This window comes from Salvia miltiorrhiza, chromosome 2 (genome assembly GCF_028751815.1).
Source record: "Salvia miltiorrhiza cultivar Shanhuang (shh) chromosome 2, IMPLAD_Smil_shh, whole genome shotgun sequence".
In the NCBI taxonomy this organism is placed as follows: Eukaryota; Viridiplantae; Streptophyta; class Magnoliopsida; order Lamiales; family Lamiaceae; genus Salvia; species Salvia miltiorrhiza.
Window position 1 is genome coordinate 67,396,776 of NC_080388.1, and position 11,540 is coordinate 67,408,315.

At 37.3% G+C, this 11,540-nt stretch overlaps 3 protein-coding genes across 6 annotated transcripts; 1 reads left to right on the forward strand and 2 right to left on the reverse strand.

Annotated features, from left to right (window-relative positions):
* The first annotated feature begins 3,299 nt into the window (after nt 1-3,299).
* On the forward strand, nt 3,300-6,691 carry LOC131010033 (protein WHAT'S THIS FACTOR 1 homolog, chloroplastic). Of its 4 annotated transcripts, none has more exons than XM_057937427.1 (4): nt 3,300-3,682; nt 3,968-5,166; nt 5,315-5,371; nt 5,868-6,691. In XM_057937427.1, the coding sequence occupies exons 2-3, from the start codon at nt 3,981-3,983 to the stop codon at nt 5,353-5,355; spliced, it is 1,227 nt and encodes a 408-aa protein (XP_057793410.1). In that variant the 5' UTR covers nt 3,300-3,682; nt 3,968-3,980; the 3' UTR covers nt 5,356-5,371; nt 5,868-6,691. The 4 variants fall into 4 exon arrangements, with proteins under 4 accessions (XP_057793410.1, XP_057793411.1, XP_057793408.1 ...); XM_057937428.1 differs by having other exon boundaries at nt 5,874-6,691; XM_057937425.1 differs by lacking the exons at nt 5,315-5,371; nt 5,868-6,691 and having other exon boundaries at nt 3,968-5,292.
* Nucleotides 5,365-6,676, reverse strand: LOC131010035 (chavicol O-methyltransferase-like). The gene is made up of 2 exons (XM_057937429.1): nt 5,909-6,676; nt 5,365-5,809 (listed from the first exon to the last, which is right to left on the reverse strand). The coding sequence occupies exons 1-2, from the start codon at nt 6,674-6,676 to the stop codon at nt 5,507-5,509; spliced, it is 1,071 nt and encodes a 356-aa protein (XP_057793412.1). The 3' UTR covers nt 5,365-5,506.
* Nucleotides 6,692-8,626: 1,935 nt separating the features above from the next.
* LOC131010036 (chavicol O-methyltransferase-like) lies at nt 8,627-11,016 on the reverse strand. Its single transcript, XM_057937430.1, has 2 exons — nt 9,123-11,016; nt 8,627-9,052 (listed from the first exon to the last, which is right to left on the reverse strand). The coding sequence occupies exons 1-2, from the start codon at nt 9,888-9,890 to the stop codon at nt 8,759-8,761; spliced, it is 1,062 nt and encodes a 353-aa protein (XP_057793413.1). The 5' UTR covers nt 9,891-11,016; the 3' UTR covers nt 8,627-8,758.
* Between the last annotated feature and the right edge of the window lie 524 nt (nt 11,017-11,540).

Below are 11,540 nucleotides of genomic sequence, written 5' to 3' on the forward strand. Positions count from 1 at the left end.
TGACAAAATAGATCCCGTATCAGATCAAATAATTCTTTATGTATGTATAGCTGTGGACTAGATCTCCTCTCTTATTGATCAGTTTATATTTCGACGTTTTAGCAATTTTCAATTTTTCCCTCACAAAAAAAAGAAAGAAAAAAGAAAAAAGCAACGTCTAAATACAAAATCTTAGGGTTCCTGCTAGCTAGGTAACCCGATTTGTAGAGAATGTAATGAGTTCTTTTTTACATTATATTATTGGTTTGTAAATTTTGGTGGCCAAATTAAATGGCTAATGGCTGGCAGGTAGATGATCATTTTGTATCTTTGTTAGATTGAATGATCCACTTGATAATGATACTCTCCCACCCTATGAAGTGCTGACTTTAACTTGCAAATTACATTACGAACTCAAATTTTATGGGTAATTGATAAAGTGCTCATGGAGTGGGTCGAGTATGTAAAATATTAAATGTATGAGTAGAACTGTAGAAGGAATGATGTTTCTTACTTCATATAATGGTGTATGATCATTAGTGTTTTAATACTACAATTTGTTGTCTTGAAGCGTGGTGCTTGATTTGAGTTAGAAGATGATTATTTGAAAATTCAAATTACGTATGAAATTGTAATTGGCTTGAATTTTATATACAAAATGATCGATGCTAATTAATTTGAATGCAAATTACAAAAAGGTCATATTTAATTGTTCAAAAGTTGATATCGAAGAACATTGTTGCATTTAAAACTTAATTTTGAAACTTGTTAGATTTATACTTTAAATACAATGCAAGACATTATAGACAAACAGAATCACTACAAGAAAAACGCACATAGATAACGGAGAAATTCTGTTATCTATGCCCCAAAAAAATCGTTATATATAGTGGTGTCGTCTATGATACGCTCATACATAACGGTAAAAAAAATCGTTATCTATTATATTATATAACAGTACGATGCGTTCATACGTAACAGTAAAATACCGTTATCTATAATTGAATAGATAACAGTACGATGCGCTCATACGTAACACTAAAATATATACCGTTATCTATACTGTAATAGATAACAGTATGTTACGCTCATACGTAACGTTTAGTTGCTGTTATCTAATGTGTAATACATAACAATATTTTGTACTTTAAATAACGATTTTAACTTATCTTTGTCATAATATATAAAAGTTTTTTACCATTATATTCATTGTGTGGTGTTATTATAGATAAAAAAAAATTCTCTTATTTTGTTATTTATCTAAAAATAAATAAAAAATAAATAACAAGATGATAAAACCATTGTCTAATTAATAACAGTACATACATAACGGAAATTTCTGATAACAATACTACATACAAAAATGATAACATTGCCTAATTAATAACAGTAACTACAAAAATATATAACATTGCCTAATTGATAACAGTACATACAATAATTTTTCTCATTACTCCATACCGTTATGTATGTATATAGATAACAGTACATACATAACGTAATTTTCTGTAACCGTTATTTATAGTAAAAAAGGCGCTCATACATAACGGTGTTCGAAAAAACCCGTTATATATCATGTGTTGTGTATGTGCGATTTTCTTGTAGTGAATGAATGTTAATGATGATCATTGCCTAATTGAAATTGTGTAATTTGATATATGTTGTTTATTATTTTATTATTAATTAGATTTTATATATTTTATTGAAAAATCGTTATTGTAGGGGTTCCAAACAATAAAAAATCGTTGTCAAATATATTTACGACATTGATTTTTTTTTCCTCACTAAATAATTTACGAAACCGATTACACTGGTGTCGTAGACATCATTTTTTAACTAGTATATATATTAGTGATATTGTGTACTGGTGTCTATCAGCGCAAAATGCACCGCTTAAAATGACGTTGATAGAAATCGGTGGTTTAAATACCCACAACATTATTTTTAACCGATTTCTTGAAATGCATCTAAATTTAGAAATATACTTCCTTTGTCCATAAAAAAAATGTCATAATTTGCCATTTTGATTCGTCCACAAAAAGATGTCATAATACTCCATCCGTCCCTAAAATAACTTCCTCTTTTTCCATTTTGGGACGTCCCCCAAATAACTTCCTCTTTCTTTCTTTCCATTTTTGGAAACCTACCCCACCACTAATAATACTTTATTTATTCTTACTTTTCACTTTTCACCACTCTCAATACTAATTATAACACTTTTCACAACTTCCAATAATAATTATATCACTTTTTCTCCACTATCAATACACTTTACAACTTTTTATTAAAACCCGTGCCGTCCCCAAAGAGGAAGCCATTTCGGGGACGGAGGGAGTAATAATTTGTGGGTCCTTTCTCCACTCACTAATTTGTAGGCTCCTTTCCCCGCTCACTAACTTAAATTAACTTTTTCCACTTTTCTTAATATTTGTGGGTCCTATTTTTTCACTAATTAAATGAAAAACAAAATTTTCTTAAAACTCGTGTCACTGTCCATTAGAACATCTTTTCGTGGACGGATGGAATAATTAATATATATATATATATATATATATATAATTAAAATTAAATTAACATACTCCTTCGTCCCAATTCAATAGGCCATGTTTTCTTATTTGAACGTCTCAATTCAATAGGTCACTTCCTAAAATGAGAAGTCAATATATAATAAATATTCTTATATAACTTATTATTTACACCAAAATGTCATTATATTCTGCACATAATTATCTCTTCTAATTTATTTCCCTTTCCTACTTTTTAACCAAATATATCCTAACAAAAATTTCATTTGTCTATCCTATTTTATTATAAACTATTTGTTTCTTAATATTTGTGTCCAAGCCTTGTGGCTTATTGAATTGGGACGGAGGGAGTAATTAAAAATAGTGGAAGTATTGAACAATTGTTGCGACTAAGATTAAATTAATGGAATTAAAAAAAAAAAAACATATGGTGTAATAAGAAAGTGGGAGTAATTTTCATTAAAATACAACGATTTTAATATTTACTCAATTTTTTATACCAATCTCATTTCCTCTAAATTGAATCTAAGGTATCTGAAAGATGATTAAGACTCATGAATGACATGTATTTCAGTACAACGTCATATCAAAGTGTCACCGATGAATTCTAATTATCTTTCAAATATACCATATCAGATTAAATTTAGAGGATATGAATGTCAATGTTAAGAATTAAGTAAGTATTAAAATTATTATATTTTATAAAAAATTGAAAATTTATGTTAAAATTTGAAATCGGTGAAAAATTGATAGTACTATATTTAAACAGCAATAACTTTGTTTTTTTTTTTTTTTTGTCATGTGTGCTATCCAATTCGGAGATCCATAGACATATGCTCGTTTTGACCCGACCCAGGCCCAAACACATCTCCATCCCCCAGAAATCGGAAATCAAGGAGTAGATCTCTTCCAATTCGCCTCCGCCGTCGCCGCTCAAATCCGATCAAGGCCGGGTCTGCCCAATTCGATCTCCCTCCGCCCGCAGGGCCCTACCGGGTCACCGCCGGTTCTGAGCTCATCGCCCTTGCCTTCTCCGGTGTCGCCGCTGCCGTCAAAGTCCGTGCCGCCGCTTCTCAGGCCGGGGTTCGTTGGGAAAGAGGAGAAGCCGAGCGGGGTCGGAGCACGTGAAGAGCGGCTTTAAGTCTAAGCCGGATTTCAGAGGGCACAGACCGTGTCAGGTTCAGGATCCGGAACTCATTGCATGATTTTGAAATTCTTGTTTAATGCATTTTGTTAGCTGTGTGAAGTGCTAGGTGAAACTATAGATTGAGATGTGTTGGAAGATTACTGAATCTTTTTGCATTTTGTTAACTGATTCTTTTTCTCTGATGCTTTTGTCAATGAATTTGCAAGCCTAAATTTGTTTAAAGATAGCTTATTAAGCTGCTGAAATTACAAAAATACATAATGTTGTTGTAGCTTCTTAGCCATTGATTTCTAATGCCAATAATATCAATTTTCAGGAAATGCTGTAATATGGTAACAGTTGAATACCACAGAAGATTTAAATGGTGGAGTTTTTGTATATATGCACCACCTTATTATCACCATTTGCAAAGAAGATTTTCCTTGTGGTCAATGAAGAAAGATCCTGATCTTGAATCCGCCCTGTCTAGGAACCATAGATGGATGGTGAATAATCAGATCAAGAACATAATCCTCAGATGCCCCGATCAAGTTGCGTCTGTTGATCACATCCAGAAGAAGTTCAAGAGCCTCGACCTTCAGGGGAAGGCGCCTAACTGGCTTAAGAAGTATCCTTGTTGCTTTGAAGTATATCGTGAGAACAACCAGTACTTTTGTCGATTGACAAAACGCATGAAGTTCCTAGTTGAGGAGGAAGAATCTGTTAAGGATTTGCAGGAGCATGTTTTTGTTGAGCGGCTGGCAAAGTTGTTGATGATGAGCAGAAACCAAAGGCTAAATGTTTCGAAGGTGAACGAGTTGAAAAGGAATTTCGGATTTCCTGATGATTATTTGCTCAGGATTGTCCCCAAGCACACTGACATGTTTCGGGTTGTGAACTATACTGGGAGGCGGAGTTCAATGGATATCGAGCTTATTTCCTGGAATCCGGATTTTGCAGTTTCTGCAGTTGAGAAATCAGCTAAGAAGAAGGGTTCTGAACCGTCCTTTTCATGTTCGTTGCCAGCGACATGGGTGAAGTCATGGGAGAGATTTCACGAGTTCAACTCGACTCCCTATATTTCGCCTTATGCAGACTCGAGCGTTATGGTGGAGGGGACGGTTGAAATGGATAAACGAAATGTGGCTTTGGTGCATGAATTGCTGTCTATGACTTTGTGGAAGAAACTCTCGATTTCCAAATTAGGCCATTTCAAGAGAGAATTCGGCTTTCCTGAGAAACTGAATGTTTTGTTGCTAAAGCATCCCGGTATATTCTACGTCTCAAACAAATACAAGATTTATACAGTTCTTCTCAGGGAAGCATACAATGGCTCGGAATTGATGGAGAAGGATCCGCTCGTTGTGGTAAAGAATAAGTTTGGGGAACTGATGCAGGAGGGGCTGCATGAGTACAACCGGAGGCACTACTTAATGAACTTAGAAAAGAAAAAGAAAAAAGGTGTTACAGCAGTTAGGCCTATCGGAAGGAGTACAGGCGATGGCGACAATGTTTCTCAACAAAACGATCAAGAAGGTAATCTAGGCGGCATCCTGGATGCTGAGGAAAGGAAACGATTTTACAAAGTTTTGTTTGGTGATGATGCTAAATGAAATTTTGATGGCCTTTGCTGATATGTATTGCAATTATGGTTTGTCTTCACTTTACTTGCAATGTGTTACAGTTGATCTGCGATGGAACGATTGTTCTCGGGTTTGGGCGTGAAGATTGATCTTGAAAGGTAAATATATTACATTGTTTTCGTATTTATTTATGCTTCGCTTGGTGAAATACATCTTGATAGAGTGTGGCTTCGATTCACACGTATATGTGCTAATAGACGATAGATAGAGCACAAGTGTTACAGCCCTCCGTGCTAAGGATAAGCCTCAAGTAGAGACCTAACCCCAAATGCATGAGTAATTTTATAGCTAGTGAAGCCAGCATCAGAGAACAGCTTTGCCCATTCATTCTCACTTCTTTCTTTCCCATTGTAGTAAGTCATCACTGTCATATCGAGGTAGAGTTGATCTTCGACAACCTTATTATCCTCTCGGTTGACATCCACAACCGCGTCGATGATCATCACCTTCCCTCCTGTGCTGTTGCTTGCGACGGCTTCTTTGCATCTCTTCAGGATTTTGAGACACTTCTCGTCGTCCCAGTCGTGCATTATCCACTGTTTTTATCTCGTTATAATTAGTATTGTTGGTGAATGATGGACTTGTTTTGTCAAGGAAAAGATGTTACATTGGTGAGATTACCAACTTATTCATACCTTGAGAAGAACAGCATCGGCGGCAGGGATAGCCTCGAACATGTCTCCCCCGACATAGCTCAATTTATCGGTGCTCTCCAAACCGGCCACGACATGTGGGAGGTCAAGAACCACGCATTTTATGTCGGGCAATGCATCGACAATGGCCTTAGCCATCGTCCCGGTACCTCCCCCGACGTCGGCCAACGTCTCGATTCCCTCGAACACGTGCTTGTAGTCTCGAACAAGTACATGGGCCACGAGCCTCGAGTCACTGCTCATAGCTTCTTCGAACAAACCATCAGAGCCGGACTCGTGTGCCATGTGCTCCCAGATAATGGACCCATGCGCCGCCTCGAACGGCGTGAGGTGGCGCTTGTTGGTGAGCCATTCGCTCATATGGTGCCATGGCTCTGTGAAACTGGGGTCCAAAATGAGCAGCACGAAAGGCACCACTGTCAGAGACGCCTCCCTCAAAAGGAGGCGCGAGGCTGGTGTGAGCCAATAGCGCGCCTCCTCTTGACTGGTGTCTTCAATGAAGAACTTGGATTGGACCAAGACCCGCATCAAACGGTGGATACATTGGGATTTGGTGTTGTCGGCATGTAATGATTCGACTAATTGGGAAAGCGTGATTGGGTGGCCGTGTTTGTGGATGGCGTCGGGTATGCCTAATTGAATAGCGCATTTTAGGGACATGGAGTTTACGAAGGCGAATGTGTGGTTCCAAACATAAGCTTGAGCTTCAATAAGTTCATCTGTGGACACTTCTCCAATCTGAAATGCCATTTCTTCACTATACAAGTTTATTCGTGCATCATATATGCAACTCGATGGCTATTATATATACATGCATTAAGGCCTCGAATTTTGTTGAGCAGTAAAATGCACTATTCCCACCTGATAAATACATGCTAAATTTCGTGTGGCCTCGAATTTTGTTGAGCAGTAAAATGCACTATTCCCACCTGATAAATACATGCTAAATTTCGTGTTTTAGTTGGCTTTCATGTGCTCCTAAGGGTGTGTTTGATATATAAATTGAGATAAAGAGTGATAAATAAAACTTAGATAAATAATATCAGGGGGATGAGATATTAAATTTCCCAGTGGGACAGTGATATAAGAGCGGGCTTCTCGTTTAATGCGGGCCTTCTTATTAATCAATATTGCTATCAAACGCTTAGATAAGACATGATTATTTATCTATTTTGTTTTATCTAGGACTATAAAAAATTATACTAGAAAAATCGTTTACATGATTTGGACTTGGGTGAAAAAAAAAATGGGATTTCTCGGATTCTTCATCTACCATGATTTCCTATGAAATACAACAAAGATAAAATAAAACGACATCTCTAATTAATGTATACGTGATCAATACATGAAAAGATTTTGTAGATCCAAAACGAAGACTATATATTGAAGCTTTCTAAATAGACAAATAAAAGAGTTTTCATGCTGCATGAGTCGCTATCCACATTTTGCCAACCAAATAAATTATCTAAAATGGGACCAATCAAGGAGTTTTCATGCTGCATGAGTCGCTATCCACATTTTGGGAAATATTGAGTTTTTTTTTTCTCAATAATGTCATTGTTTTATTTTTCATTAATTTGGTATATAATGTTTCAATACCAATTTTTTGGCATTGGAATGTGTGCGTGGGCGTGAGAACGTGCTACATAGCCGTACAACACATAATTTCCATGTCATATTCTTATGGTCGCATAGACATTTTAATTCTATGAGTGCTAGTATTCTGAATGACAAGTATTCAACATATTTTGTATGTTTGTTGCACGAAAGTGGGCTGTGCATATCTTACATGTCATATGCTCTCATTTATGGGAAGCTTTCATAACATGTATAATGCTCTTAGTCTTGAGATATGCCTTGCTGTTCAGTATTGCTAAGTTTTTGTGATGCAAATTATTTGTAAATCAATACATACTTGTGCTGGCGACTCATCTACTATACCCAGTCAGCAATCGAAAAGATGATCAGGTAAGTAGTTTCTTCGTCATTTAGGGGTGTTTACTTTGGATGATTAACCTTGATTGATAAAAATAGTAAGATTAATCCCTTGTTTATTTTGATGTATTGCAACTTTGAGATATACCAAGACCCTTGATTATTTATATCTTTCAAGCTAGTTTTGCTTGATTTTTATCCCATAGAAAGGGTGGGATTGGAGATATCATACTGTGAAGGATAAAAATACTCAATCATACATATAATCAATCATGCAAGGTAAATGCTCCCTTCGAGTACATATGCCCGTTAGATCATAGCCAATCAATGCTCGTTTTGTGTCTCGAAAATTAGACAAAGTGCAAAAGGCTTCCCCAAGAAGGATAACGAAGCTAACTATGTCAGTTTTTATTCCAAATTAAATTTAAAAAGGCTCATAACAGAGCAGATGAACGTGTACAGGGCACTTCGAGTGACCTTACAATTTACAGATAAATGGTTGGTTAATCGAAACTGCAAAAAAATGTACTTCAATTCGAATTACACCTAAATAAGATAAAATCGACATGAGAAAGTGAACTATTTTGGGCCTTCTCAGTGTATCCCAGTCCAGTTCAGTTTGACTCCAAAATCTTAAGAATTTCCATTTTCGAAAAGTATAGCTCGGAAAAAAAAGCCAAAAATTAGCATATAGTAAGAAGCTGCAGTTGGTTCAAAATTTTCCAAAATCAAAACGTCAAATTCGATTCTCGGATCCACACCAAATTACGGTATATATTTTTTATCATTTATTTATGCTACACTTGGTGAAATACATCTTGATAGAGTGTGGCTTCGATTCACACGTATATGTGGTAATAGACGATAGATAGAGCACAAGTATTAGAGCCCTCTGTGCTAAGGATAAGCCTCAAGTAGAGACCTAACCCCAAATGCATGCGTAATTTTATAGCTAGTGAAGCCAGCATCAGAGAACAGCTTTGCCCATTCTTTCTCACTTCTTTCTTTCCCATTGAAGTAAGTCATCATTGCCATATCGAAGTAGAGTTGATCTTCCACAACCTTATCATCCTCTCGCTTGACATCCACGACCACGTCAATGATCATCACCTTCCCTCCTGTGCCCACGGCTTCTTTGCATCTCTTGAGGATTTTGAGACACTTGTCGTCGTCCCAGTCGTGCATTATCCACTGTTTTTATCTCGTTATAATTAGTATTGTTGGTGAATGATGGACTTGTTTTGTCAAGGCATATTCATACCTTGAGAAGAACAGCATCGGCGGCAGGGATAGCCTCGAACATGTCTCCCCCGACATACCTCAATTTATGGGTGCTCTCCAAGCCGGCCACCACATGTGGGAGGTCAAGAACTAGGCATTTTATGCCGGGCAATGCATCGACGATGGCCTTAGCCATCGTCCCGGTACCACCTCCGACGTCGGCCAACGTCTTGATTCCCTCGAACACGTGCTTGTAGTCTCGAACAAGTACATGGGCCACCAGCCTCGAGTCAGTACGCATAGCTTCTTCAAACAAACTACCCAGGCCTGACTCGTGTGCCATGCGCTCCCAGAACATGGACCCGTGCGCCGCCTCGAACGGCGTGAGGTGGCGCTCGTTGGTGAGCCATTCGCTCATATGGAACCATGGCTCTGTCAAAATGGGGTCCAAAATGAGCAGCACGAGAGGCGCCACTGTCAAAGACGCCTTCCTCAAAAGGAGGCGCGAGGCTGGTGTGAGCCAGTACCGCGCCTCCTCTTGAGTGGTGTCTTGGGTGAAGAACTTGGATTGGACTAAGAGCCGCATCAAACGGTGGATACATTGGGATTTGGTGTGGTCGGCATGTAATGATTCGACCAATTGAGAAAGCGTGATAGGGTGGCCGTGTTTGTGGATGGCGTCGGGTATGCCTAATTGAATAGCGCATTTTAGGGACACGGAGTTTACGAAGGCGAATGTGTGGTTCCAAACATAAGCTTGAGCTTCAATAAGTTCATCTGTGGACACTTCTCCACTCTGAAATGCCATTTCTTCACTAGACAAGTTTATTGTGTATCATATATGCAACTCGATGGCTATTATATATACATGCATTAAGGCCTCGAATTTTGTTGAGCAGCTCTTCCCACCTGATAAATGCATGCTAAATTTCGTGGCTTTCATGTGCTCCTAATTAAATACTAGAAAAATCGTTTACGGGATTTGGACTTGGGTGAAAAAAATGGGATTTCTCGGATTCTTCATCTTTACTTGCTTATCATGATTTCGTATGAAATACAGCAAATATAACATAAAACGACATCTCATATATATTACAGAATCCGGAGCTTATTCTGTGTAATTAATGAATACGTGATCAATACATGAAAAGATTTTGTAGATCCAAAAGGAAGACTAGCTACATATTGAAACTTTCTAAATAGACAAATAAAAGAGTTTTTATGCTGCATGAGTCGCCATCCACACTTTGCCAACCAAATAAATTTTCTAAAATAGGACCAATTAAGGAGTTATTATGCTGCATGAGTTGCTAGCTATACACACTTTGCTAACCAGAATAAGCAAAAAGATCGAGAAATACCAGAAAATATTATAATGTTTGAACTTTTATAATGGAGAATATTTAGTTTTTTTTTCTCAGTAATGTCATGTTTTTTTTTTCATTAAATTGGTAATTAATATTGTTTGAACTGTGAGCTATTATCCGAGAAACTAAAAGGAGGCGAGCATTGTCCCCTTGGGATGACCTAGTGGTTAGGGTGGTTGCCTGTTGTCCAAGAGGTCACAGGTTCGAGTACTCTCGGCCACAATAACCACTAGGTGGGGTGTGTGTGGGGTTTGTATTATTTATAATGTTATTTCATCAAAAAAAAAAAAAGGAGGCGAGCATTGAAATTTTAGGGGCCTCTGTATCAAAGTCAGTAACGGAGGGGTTTATTTGCAATTAGTGGTTATTAGTTAGTTAAGATCACAACCGTTGATATGATAAAGGGCCGAGATCTTTTCTTTTCTAATTAGACCGTTATAACTAATTGCGAGCTGAGTTTCACGGTCGGAGTTTTAGGGCTTGCGAATTCATTTCAAAGTTTGATTGAATTCTCATGCAATTTGTATTCGAAGCTAGTTCACGTTTGAATAAAATACATACTTCTTTGTCCCGTGAATGTAGACCAAATTGGTCGAACCACGTAATCCTTGCCTTGGATTTATTTCTCTGTTTCTTGCATATAGATTGTGATATTTCTTTGTGTGTTGTTTCCGAGCTATTTTGCGCTACATGAACAATTTTTTGCATCGGAATGTGTGCGTGGCCGTGAGAACGTGATGTGGAATATGTGGCTCCGTAAACTATGATACTGTTTCCCGAGGATGTATCTACAACACATATTTATTGATATTTGTATGGTCGCATTGACATTTTAACAGCATGAGTGGTAGCTACAAGCTAGTATTGTGCATGAATTGAAAATAACACAAGTAGTTTAGTTTTTGTTGTTTCAAGTTCGTTGGCGGTGTAAATTAAACAGATTTTGTTTGTTGCACGAAAGTGGGCTGTGCTTACATGTCATATTGCTTATCCCATTGTTGGTTGGTTTATATTTGCATTTCTTTCATAACATGCATGTATAATGCTCTTAGTCTTGAGACATGCCTTGCTGTTCAGTATTGCTAGGTTGT

Bases quoted from the DNA above. Each gene is read 5' to 3' on its own strand.
- LOC131010033 (XM_057937425.1), top strand. From the start codon at position 3,981: ATGGTAACAGTTGAATACCACAGAAGATTTAAATGGTGGAGTTTTTGT.
- LOC131010035 (XM_057937429.1), bottom strand. From the start codon at position 6,676: ATGGCATTTCAGATTGGAGAAGTGTCCACAGATGAACTTATTGAAGCT. The intron at 5,810-5,908 runs GTATGAATAAGT...AGATAAAAACAG, and splicing joins CCGATGCTGTTCTTCTCAAG to TGGATAATGCACGACTGGGA.
- LOC131010036 (XM_057937430.1), bottom strand. From the start codon at position 9,890: ATGGCATTTCAGAGTGGAGAAGTGTCCACAGATGAACTTATTGAAGCT. The intron at 9,053-9,122 runs GTATGAATATGC...AGATAAAAACAG, and splicing joins CCGATGCTGTTCTTCTCAAG to TGGATAATGCACGACTGGGA.